This window comes from Pistacia vera, unplaced genomic scaffold (assembly GCF_008641045.1).
Source record: "Pistacia vera cultivar Batoury unplaced genomic scaffold, PisVer_v2 Contig462, whole genome shotgun sequence".
Taxonomy (NCBI): Eukaryota; Viridiplantae; Streptophyta; class Magnoliopsida; order Sapindales; family Anacardiaceae; genus Pistacia; species Pistacia vera.
In genome coordinates, this window is record NW_022196293.1 from 90250 (window position 1) to 109077 (window position 18828).

The window sequence follows — 18828 nt, forward strand, 5'->3', positions numbered from 1 at the left end:
AAATTTAATAAATGCAAGAAAAAAAAAAATGAACTAGCACTACAAGCTAATGCACAGCAAGAAAAAAATTACACAATCAATATAAATTCACAAGTCACTAGTAGTACTAGCAAATAAATGACCAGTGCTCGAATATAGAAGTAGCAAAATTAATATAATTACCATCACATAAAATAATCAAAATTAGTCTAATAATCTCTTAACTGAATTATTCATAATTTAATAAACAATCTATGAACTAAAAAGTAAATTCACAGCCATCTCAATAACTAGAATAAAACCTAATGTTGTAACAAAATATTTTAAAAAAATATATATGAAACAAAATAATTACAAAAAAAAAAAAAAAAAACTCACTTCAAGGCAAGAATAATGACAGGAGATTCCAACAGCCTGAGTTTGGAAATAAATCTGTAAATAGGGAATTAATCGAATCAACACAAAAAACTTAACAAAACCTAAATTAATAAGCAAATAGAGAAGACGATAATTGTAACTAATTATGTAGATTGTTACCTGGAGCGTGATTGGTACAAATGAAGCTCGATAATTCAAATTTGTCCAGTGAAGCGGAGAGGAGAGCGCCAAAGTCGAACTCGCCATGATAAACGGTAGACGATTGTTTGGTTTGGGCGCTTTAACGTTCGGCAAATTCACGTGATGAGAATCCAAATGTTTTGCCATGTCAGCGTCAGTGTCACGTGATCGTCTTTGGGCCCCCGTAGGTAAAGGTTTCACATTATTTAGGAATTAGGCCCACGTTTTGATTTAATCCTTCTTTACTGTTTCAATAAATAAAACGCTTAATAATGTTGAACTTGCCTTAATAATTAGACATGTCCACGATAATTAAACATAAATTAAGGTTTAGTTTGGGATTGCAGTAACTTATCCTATAATCATTGTTGATCAATTTTCAAAAAAATTAACTTTAGAAATCTTTAAACTGTTTGTTTTCTTAATTTTAAAGGATTAATACCCCCACTACCCCTTTGGTTTCCAAATAGATAAGTTGGTTCTGTGTTATGTGAATTATCCAAGGTACCCTCCCTGCCGTTAGTATGCCGTGAACTTGATTGGATAAAGACGAACATCAATTCCCGTAGATCAATGAATAAAATCGGAAGTAATTGTATTCGAAAACGAACCAAATCATAATTAGGAAGATTTTCATCCATCATGTCAGAACGAAAACAAGAAAAAAATAATATTTAACTTAATTTCACACATTTTTTGTGAGAAATAATTGTCATGAGAGCTAACGGTAGGCAGTGCAACCACAACGCATACCAAACATAATGAAATCCTTTGAAAACCTTACCCACCTCAATTGAGTAGAGGGGACAAAAAAGACCGAAATCGAACAAACGAATTAATAGTAATGATCGAATCAAACAATTTTTTCATACTCGATGAGTTGGATTCAGATAGTATTTAAGTAGGTATTCGGTTTTCAATCAGATATCAGTTGTATTTAAAATATAAAGGGTACCTGAAACTGTTTAATAAAAAAAAAAAAAAAAAAAAAGAGTAAAACAAAAAATGTAAATCCCAATTCCCAAATCAATTTCCCTAAACCAAATAACCTTCTTCTTCGTTTTTCCATTTTCCCCTTTCTCTACATTTCTCCTCGCAACTTCCAGTAATTTCTCTTCATTTACATTTTCTCTCCACTAATCTCTCCATTCTCTATTCTCTTCGGTCTCCACTAGCACTGATTTCTCGCATCTTCTTCTTCTATCTCCATTTAGCTCACTACTCGCATCTTGTTCTCTCCAGTCTCCACTTTGCATCAATTCTTATTTCTCCATTTCTCTACCAATTGCTCCACTTCTCTATCACAAAAGGTATTTGATAATGTCTCGTTGGGCTCTTTTTATTGTGAAGAATTATTTCTATTTTTTGTGTTAAAATATTTGTTTTGGTTTATGTAAACATTTTATGTTTGGTGTAATGGTGTGTGAAACATTTATGTTTGGTTTATGTAAAACATTATGTTTAGTGTGGAAACATTTTATGTTTGATTAAAATTGAGGAAGTTTGGAAGAACATTGCAATTTTTGTTTAGAAGAAATATTACAAGTTTAATTAACATTTTATGTTTGATTAAAATGTGAAGAAATTTGAAATTTTGTTGGATGCATATTGGAAATTCGGGTTTTACATTTGGGTACCTAGTAACCGAACCGAAATTCGGTATCCCATATTCGGGTATTGCATAAACGGTTGGTTACCATACCATTTCACACAACCAATATTCGGGTTGGGTAGTAAAAAGGACATTCGGGTCATACCGTTTTTCCTCCCTAATTATGAGATTCTGTAAGGAGAAGAAGAAACGATTGAGCTTGAATACATAGGAACAAATATGTTGTATCGAATTTATTATACTCAAGGTTCGATGCATTTAGATTTAAAAGGTACATTCGATTCATTTAGATTTAAAAAAAGTACATTACAAAACAAGAATCTCTTTAAGTGTAATACATTTTGTTTCTTATTCGATAGCTAGACTTTTGTATAAATAGGTGATGTATTCACAATTCAAAATAATTCAATATGATACAATTAAATTACTAAAGATATATTTCGAGCATACTCTACCTTGTAGTATCTCTCTTGCCCTCTTAAATATACACTTGGGCATACTCCGCTCTCTTCAATTGCCTGTTGCCCTCTCAATTCTAACATGGTATAGGAGCTTCCAAGTTGAATAGCTTCGTCAGCTAGCCTATCTTTTTTGTCCTTGCAATTCAAAGGATACTCAGTTAACACAATACTGGTCTCCTCTCTTTTTGTCCTTAACTCAAACATATACCAGTTAGTTTTTTTTTTCAATGGTCATCTCCAAGCTTTGCCAACCCACTCTAGCCTAAGTTTAGGACATGAGTAGCTAGTTATATGGATATATCCATTTTCAGGAAAATTTTGTCAACAAGTCGATATAAAGTCTACGAGACTGGGTTTTAAGTAAGACAATTGTGATCTCCCAATATTTCTGGAAATTTCTTGGTGTATATTGAATCATTTTTGCACGTGCTAATATCCTGGTTATAAGTTGTTCGCTAATCAGCCCACTATAGCCTCAAGTTCCTTCAACTGCAAGACACATAGCACTCAAGTTAGATAACTTCTTCCATAATCAAGCTTCTGCTAATCAACCCACTCTAGCCTTAAGTTGCTTCAGCCTGTTAGACACATAGGCACTCAGAATATTGCCAAGGACAAGGCCTTTGTGCTCTCCACATGGTTTACCCAAGTATAAGCGATTGAGAGTTTTACTGTTCGGATTTTTCCTCAAGTTGTGGATGGTTTGTTTGCAGACAAACACCTCCACCAAAACAAAATCTTCCTGTTAACCTTTTCTGGCAAAATCTTCACCAACATCTTCCCCAGTGACTCCCACTATTCCTCCTTGGAGATAGTCCCTCAGCACGACCTCCCGTTCACTCAACTCCATTTGGAAGTTGACTATGTCTGTAAACCATTCCAGCTCCCTCCTTGGGTATACTTATCCATATCTAATTGTAGACAATATCACATCCACTACCCGCTTGGAGTTTATGACCTATACAAATCACAAGCTTGAGGGGGAGTGATGAAATATGAATGCCTGATTGTGGCTAATCACTAAGATTAGCCAATTACCCAAAATCACTACCAATTAATCCCTGATTGAGTGTAATTATATTATTTATTTCCTATTGTATAGCAAAAATTTTGTATAAATTGGTGATGTATTCACAATTCAAAATAATCCAATATAATACAATTGAATCATTAAAAAAATATCTCTGGGTATACTCCAAGTTTTTAGTGTCTCTCTTACCTATTAAAGATATCTTTGGGCATACTCCGGCTTTCTTTACGCCTCTCTCGTCCTCTCAATTCAAACAAAAGGATCCGCAAGACATGATTCTTGATGTTTGAAATCGACTTGTTGAGACCATTGCTTTCTTTGTGAAATGAGTGCTTTTATTACAATATTGTGCCGTACTGCACTTTTAAGTTAGTGTAATAATGTCCTAAATCGATGGTTTATATGAGTATTTGTGAAAAATAATTTTTTTTATTCTCATCTTGAGTTTATGAAAACAAATGTGTTATTGATTGTTTTAAAATTGTTTTACATTGTTTATTTGGTAAATATTCATTAAAAAGTTGGACTAGATAATCATTTGGTTGTTTATTTGGTGTGTATTGTTACATATTCTTTAAAATGTTGTATATTAGTACAAATTATATTTTTACGTTTTGGTTCATCTAAGATTCTTGCGCTATACTTACCGTTTGATGTTATATAGGTTTTAATTTAATTTCAACTTTATTAAACTATTTGGATCTATACTTACTATTTGCATGTTAAATTGTTGGAGATTTTGTGATGTTTTTGCATAATAGATGTGAAACAAATGTTCACATTGTACTCATATTTCTTAACTACATTATGCTAGCGGCAGAATTCTCCATATCTGTTAGATGGTTGCTTCAAAGCAAGTGCTTTGTTCATGGAATAAATGTATTGTGTCATTTGCTGCAGTTTTGGCTTGATTTTGGACAGAGTGGAAGTGAAAAAACTCATCTCTTGCGGTGACCCCTCTAATGTTTTTTTCTTCAGAAGTTCTTACTGTTCAATTTGTTAATCCTTGTTTTTTATATTTTGAGTGTGCGTCCTTTCTTTCCCTCTAGCTTCTTGCAGGACTAAGCAAACCAACATCGGGTTCCATTTACATTAAAAATATAGGAATGATGGCAAACCAATGAGTCCTGAACAGTTACTCGCTGAAAGAGTTGGCTGTGTTTCAGTTCCAGAGAGGTACTAAAAACAATGGACATTATCTCCTCCATGTTTCTTATGATAAGAAGTTTGGGGTCCTAGATGTTGTAAAAATTGTTTTCTTTAAAGTTGTTGTATTCATAAGTCTGATTTTTCGTACTACTTGGAGTTTTTGCTTGTATGTTCAAGGGAATTTATGTTATTATCTATTATTAATTTCTTTCACTTTCTTATTTCTCACTTCTCAACAACGTTCCTGATTCTACTTGTTTGTTAAATTTGTAAGAAATATTATTTGTTGTAATGTTTTGTAATAAAAGCTACAAATTGTCTTTTTTTTTTTTTTTTTTTCTAATTCTATACTTGTCTCTTCTCAACCTCTTGAAATATATTCTCTAATTTTGACTTCACCAATAATCACACAGACGGCTTTAAATATTATGTCATTTTTATTGATTACTTCACAAAAATATTAAGTTTTACCTTCTTAAGCAAAAGTCAGAAGTTAAAAATTTTTCATTCAATTTAAAGCCATCGTAGAAAAATACTTTGATGAAAACATTAAAACTCTCTACTCTAATAATGGGGGTGATACATCTCTCTTGCTAATTTTGTTACCAATGGTATCTCCACGCACTATACCACCTCAAAAAATGAACAATGGACTCTCTAAAAACGTCACTTCACATAGTTGAAACAGGTTTAGCATTATTATCTCATGCCTTCTCTCCTCTACTACTGGTCTCATGCATGCCTTGTATACTTAAATCAAATGCTACCCCCCCAATAAATTTTCCTCTCTTTTAAAAATATATGCCTATGTTACCCTTGGCTTAGACCATACACTTCCCACAACTTGATTCCCACTCCAACTTTGTATTTCTTGGTTATTCTTTAACTCAAGAATTGCCTATTATTGTCTTGATCCTCCACCTCCAAAATTATGTGTCCCACATGTTAAATTTGTAGTAAGTGTTCCTTCAACTCTTCTCTACTCACTCTTTTCTGTCCTTAACAAACACCATTGCCACTTGGATTCCCACCACTTCTAAGTTTCACCCTGCTCTTTAATATTGCAACTCAATACACCATCTAAAGCGTAGTCCCTCAACACCTAGGTGCACTCCAGCACACTCTGGTGACCCCAACCTTTCTCTGCCATCTCTACCACTATTGACTACCGTGACCTCACCACACCTACTCACAGAATGATCACTGAGCCAAAAACATCCACTAACTATCAAAAAGTTGAACCTATACTCAATTATCCACTCCAATGACCTGAAATAACCGCAATAACTTAAGCCTTACGAGATCCTAAGTGGCAAAGCCATGTTTGAAGAGTATGATGCTCTCGTAGAAATAGGCATGGAACTAGTACCACCTATCTCATCAAAATCTTTTTGGTTGTTAGTGGATTTTCATAGCTAAACGTCAATTTGATGATTCTATGACATGTTCAAGGCTCGTTTGGTTGAAAGGGTTTCATCAACATCCTAGAGTCAATTATAGGACATTTTCAGTCCAATTGTTAAGCCTACCACAGTTCAAGGTGTTCTCATTGGTTGTGAGTCGTGGTTGGTCACTATGACAATTGATGTCAATAATATGTTTCTCCAAGGTCCGTTGTTAAGCCTACCACATATCAAGTGGTTCTTCATTTGACTATGTTGTGGCTGGCACTATGACAATTTAATACCAATAATGCATTCTCTAGTCATCTATCTAGGATGGTACATGAGTCAACCGCTGAATTTCTTGATTAAGACAATATATCTTTTGTTGCAAGCTTCAAAAGCCATCTATGGTCTCAAACAAGCTCCTCAGGCTATATCATGAACTCGTACCTTTCTCCATCAGCTGGCTTTAAGAATTCCCATGTTGATAATCTTTGTTGTCTCCATACTAGTGCTCTATTATGTACCTCTTAGTTATGTGAGTGGTCTAATAGTCACTAGCAATATTACCATGGTAATCAGTTTGTGGCTCCTTTGCTCAACGTTTTCTTCAAAGATCTTGGGTTGATGTACTATTTTTTTGGGTGAATAAGTTGTTCCCAACCAAAGTGCTCCTAAATAAGACAAATATGAGGACGGCAAAATATTATCACTCCATACCAACCAGTCTATCTCTTCAGCTAAGCTCAGACATCTCTTATAACTACAGAATATCACACAGTTGTTGGTACTCTTCAATATCTATTACTACCAACCTGAGATTGCCTTGTTGTCAACAATTTATCTTAGTATGCTGCATCTCCCATGATGACCATTGGGCCTTTGTGAAATGTCTCTTGTTGTATTCTAGCATCGTTAATGATGACTTGCAATATACTATGATTCTCCTTTAATTGCAGCTTTTTCAACATGATGGCAGAGACAAGATGATTTCCCTATACGAGTGTGTGTGTTTACTTGGCTGCAATCCTGTCTTGGAGTTAAGAAATAAGTACCGTAGCCAAATCATCAATGATTTGATTATTGTTCCTTGCTAACACTATTGCTGATACTCAAATGGGTGTGCTACTTTTATCTGATCTTGGTGTTTAACTTTCTATCCTATAATATATTGTGATAACATGGGCCCACTCAACTCTGTTTAATCTTGTATTTCATTCAGAATGAAGCATGTGACAATAGACTTTATTTCCTCTGATCAAGTTCAAGTGGTGCTTTTCATGTTGCTCATGTTTCCTTACAGATCATTGGTTGATGCTCTCACCAAAACTATCCTCGCGCGCGATTCCTAAATTTAAGTTCAAGATGGACTTCTCTCTCGAGCTCCATCTTGAGGGGGGTACTAAAGGAATCTTGTATCTGTTTACTAATTCAAATCTTTATCTACTGACTAATTCAAACATTATTTTCCAGATTGGTAATCATATCTGAGAACTTAGGATTTGTTTACTAGTTTGAAAAATATTCCAGATTGTGTTCTGATATTGAAGTTTGGGATTCACTGATTTGTATTTAAATGTTGGTTGATCAATGAGAATAATCAAATTAACTTTCCATTTTAATCTCTATATTGTCAACCTAAGGGCACGAGTGTTCTTCTAGGTATTTTGTTGGTTTTGAAGACAGTTTGGTGTTTTTTGATTAGTGAATTTGAACAATGGTTGGATAGTGTGGCGAAAGATGTTGCGTTGTCTTTATTGTATCTTTTGAGTGAGATGGTGATAAAGATGGTGATCAGCTTTGTTGGTTAAGGGTTTCAAATTGGAAAAAGAAAGAAAAATTGATATTCACGTTGGAGGTTCTAATAGTGTTATAACAAGCTGGCAAGCTGAGAATGTGTGAATAGTATTGATCAAGAACAACATATTCAAACATTTTTATCGATACTCTCAAGGACAAACAACGTATCGAACTTGTTAATAAAGCTTAGTTGACTATATTCGTTTTCTTCTAAGGCAAGACTTGCATTTCGTGGTAATGATGAATTTATGATTCAGCAACCAAGGGAATTTTCTCGAGCTTTTACAATTTCTTGCATCATAATGAAGATTACAATGTTGTAGCTTTCAAGAATACTCTTGATAATCTCAAATTCATCACCTGAGATCAAAAAGACATTGTAAATGTTGTTCAAATGAAACAGTAAGTGCTATCATTAGAGATTTAGGAGATTTAATTCGCTATATGATTGATGAATCTCATGATCTCTAGAAAGGAATAAATGCTATTGTCTTACGTATGTTAACAGAATGGACTTGTGGAGGTTTCTAGGTTTGAACAAGTACCATACCACAACTCTCTTACTCAAGGCAACACTTGATAATTTTTTTCAAGGCATGGGTTGAGTTTTTCTAACTACGGAGACAATGTTATGATGAGCTAGTAATATGGAAGAGAATTATTTGAAAAACTGTTTTGAAATATAATATATGTGCTTATTAATTCATGTTTTGCCCTCAACTCCAGTTGGTCCTATGGATTACAAAGAACCATGATGTGTTAATGTCTTTTTATATCGTGGTGATTGTGGTTAATATTGTCAGTGCTTCATCAAAGCGTTGCGAATTCTTAGAGATAAGCAAGCTTGTAAAGTTATTGAAGCGCTTTCAAGTGGAAAAAAGTCTCAATCAGAGACTAATTGCAACGTGCCTTTGATACGCGTTGGGGCTCGCATCATGGTATGTTAATGAGCAAACTGATATTTTCATCCATATCAATGTCTGAAATTGTGAAAAAAATGGGTCAAACGTGAGCAAAGATTTATGGAAAAAATATTAAATTGATGCAATCATTTGACTTGTGTTTAGTTATTTTTATGAAAGGTATACTTGCTTATAAATAAACTTTCTAAACACTACAAAGAAAATATCAAGATATTGTAAATGCAATAAATTGGTTGAAGCACGTAAGCAAGCTTTACAATGATAAGGGATAGTGGATGGGAGATTTTATTAAGCAAAGTTTGTTCTTTTTGTGTCAATCATGACATTGAGTTCCTAATAATGATAAGTTTTTTATTCAAGGGCGATCACAACGTAAGGCTCAAGGTATCACAAACGTGCTACTTACCACATTGAATTATTTAAATGTCCAGATATGTAGCTTCAAGAGTTGAATAATATTTCAATGAGGTAAACATTGAATTTATTTGGTTGGCATGTTTATGTCCAAATGAATCATTTGTTGCTTTTGATAAACAAAAAATTGAGCGCCTTCCGAACTTTATCAAGATGATTTTCTACTTAAAACTCATGACACTTGATCTCAACTTGATGTTTACATTTGGATATGCACTTAATGCAATTATGGGTCGAAAGGATTGAAATCTTGCAAAATAATGGTCGAAACTAAGAAGGATAGATGTTCCATTAGTTTTTTTGTTGATGAAATTAGCATTGATTCTACCGTTGCCACTACTAGTGTAGAGAGAGCATTTTCAACAATGAATTTGTGAAGAATCGTTTGCGAAATAGAATGAGTGATCAATGGTGAATGATAGCTAATTGTATATAGAGAAAAATGTATTTGATAATATGATAATGAAGTCATTATACAATACTTTCAAAAGATGAAATCCCGAGGATAATGTTAGGAAGACGTTGAAAGGAATAACAAAATTTTACAACCTGTAGATCATTCTTAAAGCCCAAAATCAAGGCACAAATTTTACAGTTTATGTATAATATCAAGAATCTGCAGAAAAAATAAAAATCTAAAGTTTAGAATCATACCCAGTTGGAGGCTCCACCAATATGTGCCTTTGAACGTGTTTGCTACCGATCCAAGTGTAGATCGAACCAGAAGTCCACACGAAGAAACCACCCAGACCAAGGAGGGATTTGCTAGATCCTCTTTGGCCTTAAGAAATCAAGAAGAAAAGAAATATTTGATTTTTTTCAATCAAATAGTGAAAGGGCGGGGAGAGTGTATGGGGTGTTGGTTTTCTTTTTTTTATCAAAAAGGCAAAATGAATTAATTAAAAAACACACAAACACTATTCTTTATAGGCAAACCAAGTTGCCATTCCCACATGGAATGGGCTTGGGCTCCAACCCAACAGCCCATGTTGCCAAAACCCAATTGATCTATATTATTATTATTTTTTAATTAATGTATCATTATCTCAATTAAATCAATTAATAGTTAATAACATTTAACCAATAATGATGATTCAATTAATATGTGCGAACCACACATTTACACCGTAATTTCACTTATTTAACTTGTTCTAACAAATTAATAAAGGCTACGACACTCAGCAAAATAATGCACCTGTGAAATTACCAAAATACCTTTCGCTAAAAAGACGAAAACGCCCTTCTTCTTCTGGTCCTTAAATTATATCTATGGTGACGATAGGCTCCCATATACCGGTAGTGTATAGTACGCGATTAACCCAAATAATCGTCCTTACTATACAAGACCAAGATTGCCCCTAGAAGGCATCATGGACACGATACGGATTCGGATCAGCAAAGTAGCTACCGTCAACGATATGGTTACCGTACCATACGATCCTTTCATCATTATTATCTCGACGAGACGAACGGCATTAAATAGTGTCAACCTTCGGTTACTCTCGATATTATGTATCAGTTTCTGGACCAATGACCTGTATATTAATCCAGATAAAGACAACTCAATCCCACTGTGGCACAGTTTAGTGATCGCCATATAAGAATTGCGCCGTGAGATAACTTCTCCGTACCAGGGATGAGAATCCTCTGTCATCCACCCATAGTCTTGATACACTCCTCAATGCAGCAATCACCACGTATTGACAGCTTTGAAAAAAACAGGTTAGGCTAGTGTCAAACTGCACACCATCGTGCCAGAGCGCTCACGGTGTATCTCGTCTAGGATCACAGCACACCATTCGTTGAGGATTGTGTCCAAGACACTGAGAGTACCTCCATATGGACATCCTCTGGTGGGTCATCCAGTGCTTGCTGAGGTAATAATGCCTACAAACAAAACACCCATGTGTTGCACCAGGTGTCACAACCAAAACAACATTGACAAGTGAGATCGTCACGGCCTTTTCGACAAGGTCGTTCAACATATGTAGTCTTAACGTCTTATACTGTGCCATTTACTTCAGAAAATACTAGGGATACGGACGTTTTAGAATGGCCACAATATGTGCTCATAAGGTCCACTCTCAGATGTGACACTTGATACCCTGTCAGATTTCTTACCATTCTAAGGACATATATTATACATATTGCAATAATAAGGTTTACGCGATATAGAAATAAAATGTCTTTATTATTGATTAATGAACATTTATTACAAAGAGAAGCTCGATCACATCATTGATTAGCTCTAGGGCATATACTTAAAAAGATAAATTATAACTGTATTCGTTAATGAGACGGAATTTTAAAAATACAAATAGATTAAGTAAAAAATGTATTGTTCTTCCAACTTGACCCCTTAAATTTTATTTCGGATACGTCTTTTGTGTGAAGTCTATGCCCTAGGTTTTCTCTTATTGTTTACAACTAGTTTCTTGTCTGATTTGTGATTTATCTCCTTTATTTCTTTGTTTTGTTTTAAAGATAGTTAGTTTTAGTTTTATCATTCTATCCATTCTCGATTAATCAAATAGTAAGAGGCATAGTACATTGGGGGCGTTTGGATCATAATAATGTTTTCTTATAGGTGTATATTATATTAGCGGAAAGAAATATCACCTTGAAAATTACTGGGAATGTTTAGAAAATGTGTTTGATTGGTTTGAACAAATTGGTGAATAATATAGTTGGTCGAGAGGATAAATAGGTGGGTATGTTATATAGATTACTAAATTGCCCTCCTTTTAAAATATTGATATAATAGTATTTTTTATTTTTATTTTTTAATCATCTATGTTAACCCCCTACATTTGAAATTTTGCTAAAACATCCTAGCCATATAAAACTTAAATTTGTAGCAAAATTACCCCCACCCACCCCAAGCCACTGCCGACAGCTAGCCACCACTGCCGGCCACTTATAGCCGGCTGTGTGCCGACAAAGCCAGAAATGGCCATGGATCACAAATCCATGGTTGGAAAACGACCAGATCTATGTCCATTTCATGGCCAAAGTTGTGGCCATGAAACGACCACAGATCTAGCTGTAAAAATGCCAAATCTTTGGCCCTACCATTTCACGGCCATAGAAACGCCAGATCTAGCCGTTTCCGACCATGGATTTGTGATCCATGGCCGGACAAGGCCTTACCGACGTACGACCGGCCAGATCTCGCCATTCCTGCACCATGACGGCGACTGACACCGGCGGCCGGCAATGGTGAGTCACGACCGGTGGTGGTCTTAGGTGGCAGGGGTATTTTGCAAACTTTTTTGTGGTTAGGGTGTTTTAGCTAATTTCTCAAATGTAGGGGGGTTGGGTAATTGTTATTTGGTAGACATTTGAGGGCAATTGTCCGAAGTGGTTTTTAATTAAAGGCAAAATGGGTAGAAAAATTATATTACCTCGATAATGTTTTAATAACAATCCTTAACAAGGTGATAAGATTACCCCCCATTTACCAACAATAAACACTATTTGCAATAAAAGATTACCGTAATATTTTATTACTTGCAAACCAAACATAAGAATTTTGCAAAATAAATGAAGATTACCCCCGTTATCTTATATACCTCCGATCCAAACGGCCCCATTTTGGTAATTGGTAAGTAGTAATTCTCTAAGCCTCGATATCTGTATTTCCATACTATATTACTTGAATGATTTCATACCCTTACGAAAAATCTTGTCAATTTCAAGTAAGTAATGAACCACATATGACACTTTGATACCAAAGCATATCAATACCTACAGAAGATTCTTGCTTCACAATGGGCTTGACATGCTTAATCCAATTGTGAAGGTTGATCATATTACTAACAATATGATCAAGAGTTGGAATGCTATGATCAATGATTGAAGGAAGCTTCCTATACTTGCAATGTTGGTAACTATCGGGAGTATGATGAANAATAAAAAAAAAAAAAAAAAAAAAAACTCACTTCAAGGCAAGAATAATGACAGGAGATTCCAACAGCCTGAGTTCTTCGGAAATTAAATCTGTAAAATAGTGAATTAATCGAAATCAACACAAAAACTTAACAAAACCTAAATTAATAAGCAAATAGAGAAGACGATAATTGTAACTAATTATGTAGATTGATTACCTGGAGCGTGATTTGTTACAAATGAAGCTCGATAATTCAAATTTTGTCCAGTGAAGCGGAGAGGAGAGCGCCAAAGTCGAACTCGCCATGATAAAACGGTAGACGATTTGTTTGGTTTGGGCGCTTTTAACGTTCGGCAAATTCACGTGATGAGAATCCAAATGTTTTGCCATGTCAGCGTCAGTGTCACGTGACTCTTGTCTTTGGGCCCCCTGTAGGTAAAGGTTTCACATTATTTAGGAATTAGGCCCACGTTTTGATTTAATCCTTCTTTACTGTTTCAATAAATAAAACGCCTTAATAATGTTAACTTGCCTTATAATAATTAGACATGTCCACGATAATTAAACATAAATTAAGGTTTAGTTTGGGATTGCAGTAACTTATCCTATAATCAATTGTTGATCAATTTTCAAAAAAATCAACTTTAGAAATAATCTATTAAACTGTTTGTTTTTCTTAATTTTAAAGGATTAATACCCTCCACTACCCCTTTGGTTTCCGAAATAGATAAGTTGGTTCCTGTGTTATGTGAATTATCCAGGTACCTCCCCTGCCGTTAGTTTATGCCGTGACCTTTAATTGGACAAAGACGCGAACATCAGTTCCCTTAAGATCAATGATAAAATCGAAGTAATTGTATTGGAAAACGAACCAAATCATAATTAAGAGGATTTTCATCACATCATGTCAGAACGAAAACAAACAAATTAATTAATTTCACACATTTTTTGTGAGAAATAATTGTCATGTAGAGCTAACGGGTAGGCAGTGCAACCCAAACGCATACCAAACATAATGAAATCCTTTGAAAACCTTACCCACCTCGCATTATGAGTAGAGGTGGACAAAAAAGACCGTAAATCGAATCAAAACCGAATTGAATATAGTAATTGAATCGAATCAAACCAATTTTTTCAAATACTCGAAAAAATGAGTTGGATTCAGATAGTATTTAAGTAGGTATTCGGCTTTTCAATTCAGATATCAGGTTGTATTTAAAATATAAACTGGGTACCTGAAACCTAGTTTAATAAAAAAAAAAAAAAAAAAAAAAGAGTAAAACATAAAAATGTAAATCCCAATTCCCAAATCAATTTCCCTAAACCCAAATAACCTTCTTCTTCGTTTTTCCATTTCTCCCTTTCTCTACATTTCTCCCGTCGCAACTTCCAGTAATTTCTCTTCATTTATCATTTTCTCTCCACTAATCTCTCCAATTCTCTATTCTCTTCGGTCTCCACTAGTCCACTGATTTCTCGCATCTTCTTCTTCATATCTCCATTTAGCTCACTACTCGCATCTCTGTTCTCTCCAGTCTCCACTACTTGCATCAATTCTTTATTTCTCCATTTCTCTCTACCAATTGCTCCACTTCTCTAGTTCACAAAAGGTATTTGATAATTGTCTACGTTGGGCTCTTTTTATTGTGAAGAATTATTTCTATATTTTTTTGGTGTAAAATATTTTATGTTTGGTTTATGTAAAACATTTTATGTTTGGTGTAATGGTGTGTGAAACATTTTATGTTTGGTTTATGTAAAACATATTATGTTTAGTGTGTGAAACATTTTATGTTTGATTAAAATATGAGGAAGTTTGGAAGAAACATTGCAATTTTTGTTTAGAAGAAATATTACAAGTTTAATTAACATTTTATGTTTGATTAAAATGTGGAAGAAATATTGAAATTTTTGTTTGGATGCAATATTGGAAATTCGGGTTTTACATTTGGGTACCTAGTAACCGAACCGAAATTCGGTTATCCACATATTCGGGTATTGCATAAACCGGTTCGGTTACCGAGTACCATTTTCACACAACCCGAATATTCGGGTTGGGTAGTAAAAAGGCACATTCGGGTCAGTACCCGGTTTTTCCTCCCCTAATTATGAGATTCATTGTAAGGAGAAGAAGAAACGATTGAGCTTGAATACATAGGAACAAATATGTTGTATCGAATTTATTATACTCAAGGTTCGATGCATTTAGATTTAAAAAGGTACATTCGATTCATTTAGATTTAAAAAGGTACATTACAAAACAAGAATTCTCTAAGTGTAATTACATTATTTTGTTTTCTTATTCGATAGCTAGACTTTTGTATAAATAGGTGATGTATTCACAATTCAAAATAATTCAATATGATACAATTAAATTTATCTAAAGATATATTTCGAGCATACTCTAACCCTTGTAGTCATCTCTCTTGCCCTCTTAAATATATCACTTGGGCATACTCCGACTCTCTTCAATTGCCTCTGTTGCCCTCTCAATTCTAACATGGTATCAGAGCTTCCAAGTTGAATTAGCTTTCGCTCAGCTAGCCTATCTTTTTTGTCCTTGCAATTCAAACGGATACTCAGTTAACACAATACTGGTCTAACCTCTCTTTTTGTCCTTACAACTCAAACATATACTCAGTTAGTTTTTTTTTTTCAATGGTCATCTCCAAGCTTTGCCAACCCACTCTAGCCTAAGTTTAGGACAATGAGTAGCTAGTTATATGGATATATCCATTTCCAGGAAAATTTTGTCAACAAGTCGATAAAAGTCTAACGAGACTGGGTTTTAAGTAAGACCATTTGTGACTCTCCCAATATTTCCTGGAAATTTTCTTGGTGTATATTGAATCATTTTTGCACGTGCTAATATCCTGAGTTATTAAGTTGTTCCGCTAATCAGCCCACTATAGCCTCAAGTTCTGCTTCAACTTGCAAGACACATAGGCACTCAAGTTAGATAACTTCTTCCATAATCAAGCTTCTGCTAATCAACCCACTCTAGCCTTAAGTTCTGCTTCAGCCTGTTAGACACATAGGCACTCAGAATATTGCCAAAGGACAATGGCCTTTGTGCTTCTCCACATGGTTTACCCAAGTATAAGCGATTGAGAGTTTCTACTGTTCGGCATTTTCCTCCAAGTTGTGGATGGTTTGTTTTGCAGACAAACACCTCCACCAATAACTAAAATCTTCCTGTTAACTCTCTTTCTGGCAACTCTTCACCAACATCTTCCCCAGTGACTCCCACTATTCCTTCCTTGGAGATAGTCCCTCAGCAACGACCCTCCCGTCTCACTCAACCTCCTATTTGGATAGTTGACTATGTCTGTCAAACCATTCCAGCTCCCTCCTTGGGTATTACTTATCCCATATCTAATGGTAGACAATATTCACATCCACTACGCGAGCTTGGAGTTTATGACCTATACAAATCACAAGCTTGAGGGGGAGTGATGAAATATGAATGCCATGATTGTGGCTAATCACTAAGATTACGCCAATTACCCAAAATCACTCAACCAATTAATCCCCTGATTGAGTGTAATTATATTATTTTATTTCCTTATTGTATAGCAAAACTTTTGTATAAATTGGTGATGTATTCACAATTCAAAATAATCCAATATAATACAATTGAATTCATCTAAAAATATCTCTCGGGTATACTCCAATGTTTTTAGTTGTCTCTCTTACCTATTAAAGATATCTCTTGGGCATACTCCGGCTTTCTTTAATCGCCTCTCTCGTCCTCTCAATTCAAACAAAAAGGATCCGCAAGACATGATTTCTTTGATGTTGTGAAATCGACTTGTTGAGACCATTTGCTTTCTTTGTGAAATGAGTGCTTTTATTACAATATTGTGCTCGTACTTGCACTTTGTTAAGTTATGTAGTAATGATAATGTCCTAAATCGATGGTTTATATGAGTATTTGTGAAAAAGTTAATTTTTTTTATTCTCATCTTGAGTTTACTGTAAACAAATGTGTTATTGATTGTTTTAAAATTGTTTTACATATGTTTATTTGGTAAATATTCATTAAAAATGTTGGACTAGATAATCATTTGGTTGTTTATTTGGTGTGTATTGTTACATATTCTTTAAAATGTTGTATATATATGTACAAATTATATTTTATACGTTTTGGTTCATCTAAGATTCTTGCCGCTATACTTACCGTTTGCATGTTATATAGGTTTTAATTTTAATTTCAACTTTATTAAACTATTTGGATCTATACTTACTATTTGCATGTTAAATTAAAAAAAAAAAAAAAAAAAAACTCACTTCAAGGCAAGAATAATGACAGGAGATTCCAACAGCCTGAGTTCTTCGGAAATTAAATCTGTAAAATAGTGAATTAATCGAAATCAACACAAAAACTTAACAAAACCTAAATTAATAAGCAAATAGAGAAGACGATAATTGTAACTAATTATGTAGATTGATTACCTGGAGCGTGATTTGTTACAAATGAAGCTCGATAATTCAAATTTTGTCCAGTGAAGCGGAGAGGAGAGCGCCAAAGTCGAACTCGCCATGATAAAACGGTAGACGATTTGTTTGGTTTGGGCGCTTTTAACGTTCGGCAAATTCACGTGATGAGAATCCAAATGTTTTGCCATGTCAGCGTCAGTGTCACGTGACTCTTGTCTTTGGGCCCCCGGTAGGTAAAGGTTTCACATTATTTAGGAATTAGGCCCACGTTTTGATTTAATCCTTCTTTACTGTTTCAATAAATAAAACGCTTAATAATGTTGACTTGCCTTATAATAATTAGACATGTCCACGATAATTAAACATAAATTAAGGTTTAGTTTGGGATTGCAGTAACTTATCCTATAATCAATTGTTGATCAATTTTCAAAAAAATCAACTTTAGAAATAATCTATTAAACTGTTTGTTTTTCTTAATTTTAAAGGATTAATACCCTCCACTACCCCTTTAGTTTCCAAAATAGATAAGTTGGTTTCTGTGTTATGTGAATTATCCAAGTACCTCCCCTGCCGTTAGTTTATGCCGTGACCTTTAATTGGACAAAGACGCGAACATCAGTTCCCTTAAGATCAATGATAAAATCGAAGTAATTGTATTGGAAAACGAACCAAATCATAATTAAGAGGATTTTCATCACATCATGTCAGAACGAAAACAAACAAATTAATTAATTTCACACATTTTTTGTGAGAAATAATTGTCATGCATAAGAGCTAGCATGTAGGCAGTGCAACCCAAACGCATACCAAACATAATGAAATCCTTTGAAAACCTTACCCACCTCACATTATGAGTAGAGGTGTACAAAAAAGACCGCAAACTGAACCGAATCAAATTCATTTTTCCAGGGTTGGATTCAGATAGTATTTAAGTAGGCACCCAATTTTTCGGTTTAGTTACCAAGTTGTATTTAAAATATAAATTGGGTGCCCGAAACCTGGTTTTAAAAAAAAAAAAAAAAAAAAGAGTAAAACGTAAAAATGTAAAAATCCCAATTCCCAAATCAATTTGCCCTAAACCCAAATAACCTTCTTCTTCGTTTTTCCATTTCTCCCTTTCTCTACATTTCTCCAATCGCAACTTCCAGTAATTTCTCTTCATTTATCATTTTCTCTCCACTAATCTCT

At 34.4% G+C, this 18828-nt stretch overlaps 1 protein-coding gene across 1 annotated transcript in view; it reads right to left on the reverse strand.

The window, feature by feature from the left end:
- The window catches only part of LOC116145499 (ABC transporter I family member 11, chloroplastic), a 28280-nt gene extending 27596 nt beyond the window's left edge, over positions 1-684 (reverse strand). The window contains 2 exon segments of the mRNA XM_031430957.1: positions 358-411; positions 517-684. Of these exon segments, the coding sequence (XP_031286817.1) occupies positions 358-411; positions 517-684 (222 nt within the window).
- Between the last annotated feature and the right edge of the window lie 18144 nt (positions 685-18828).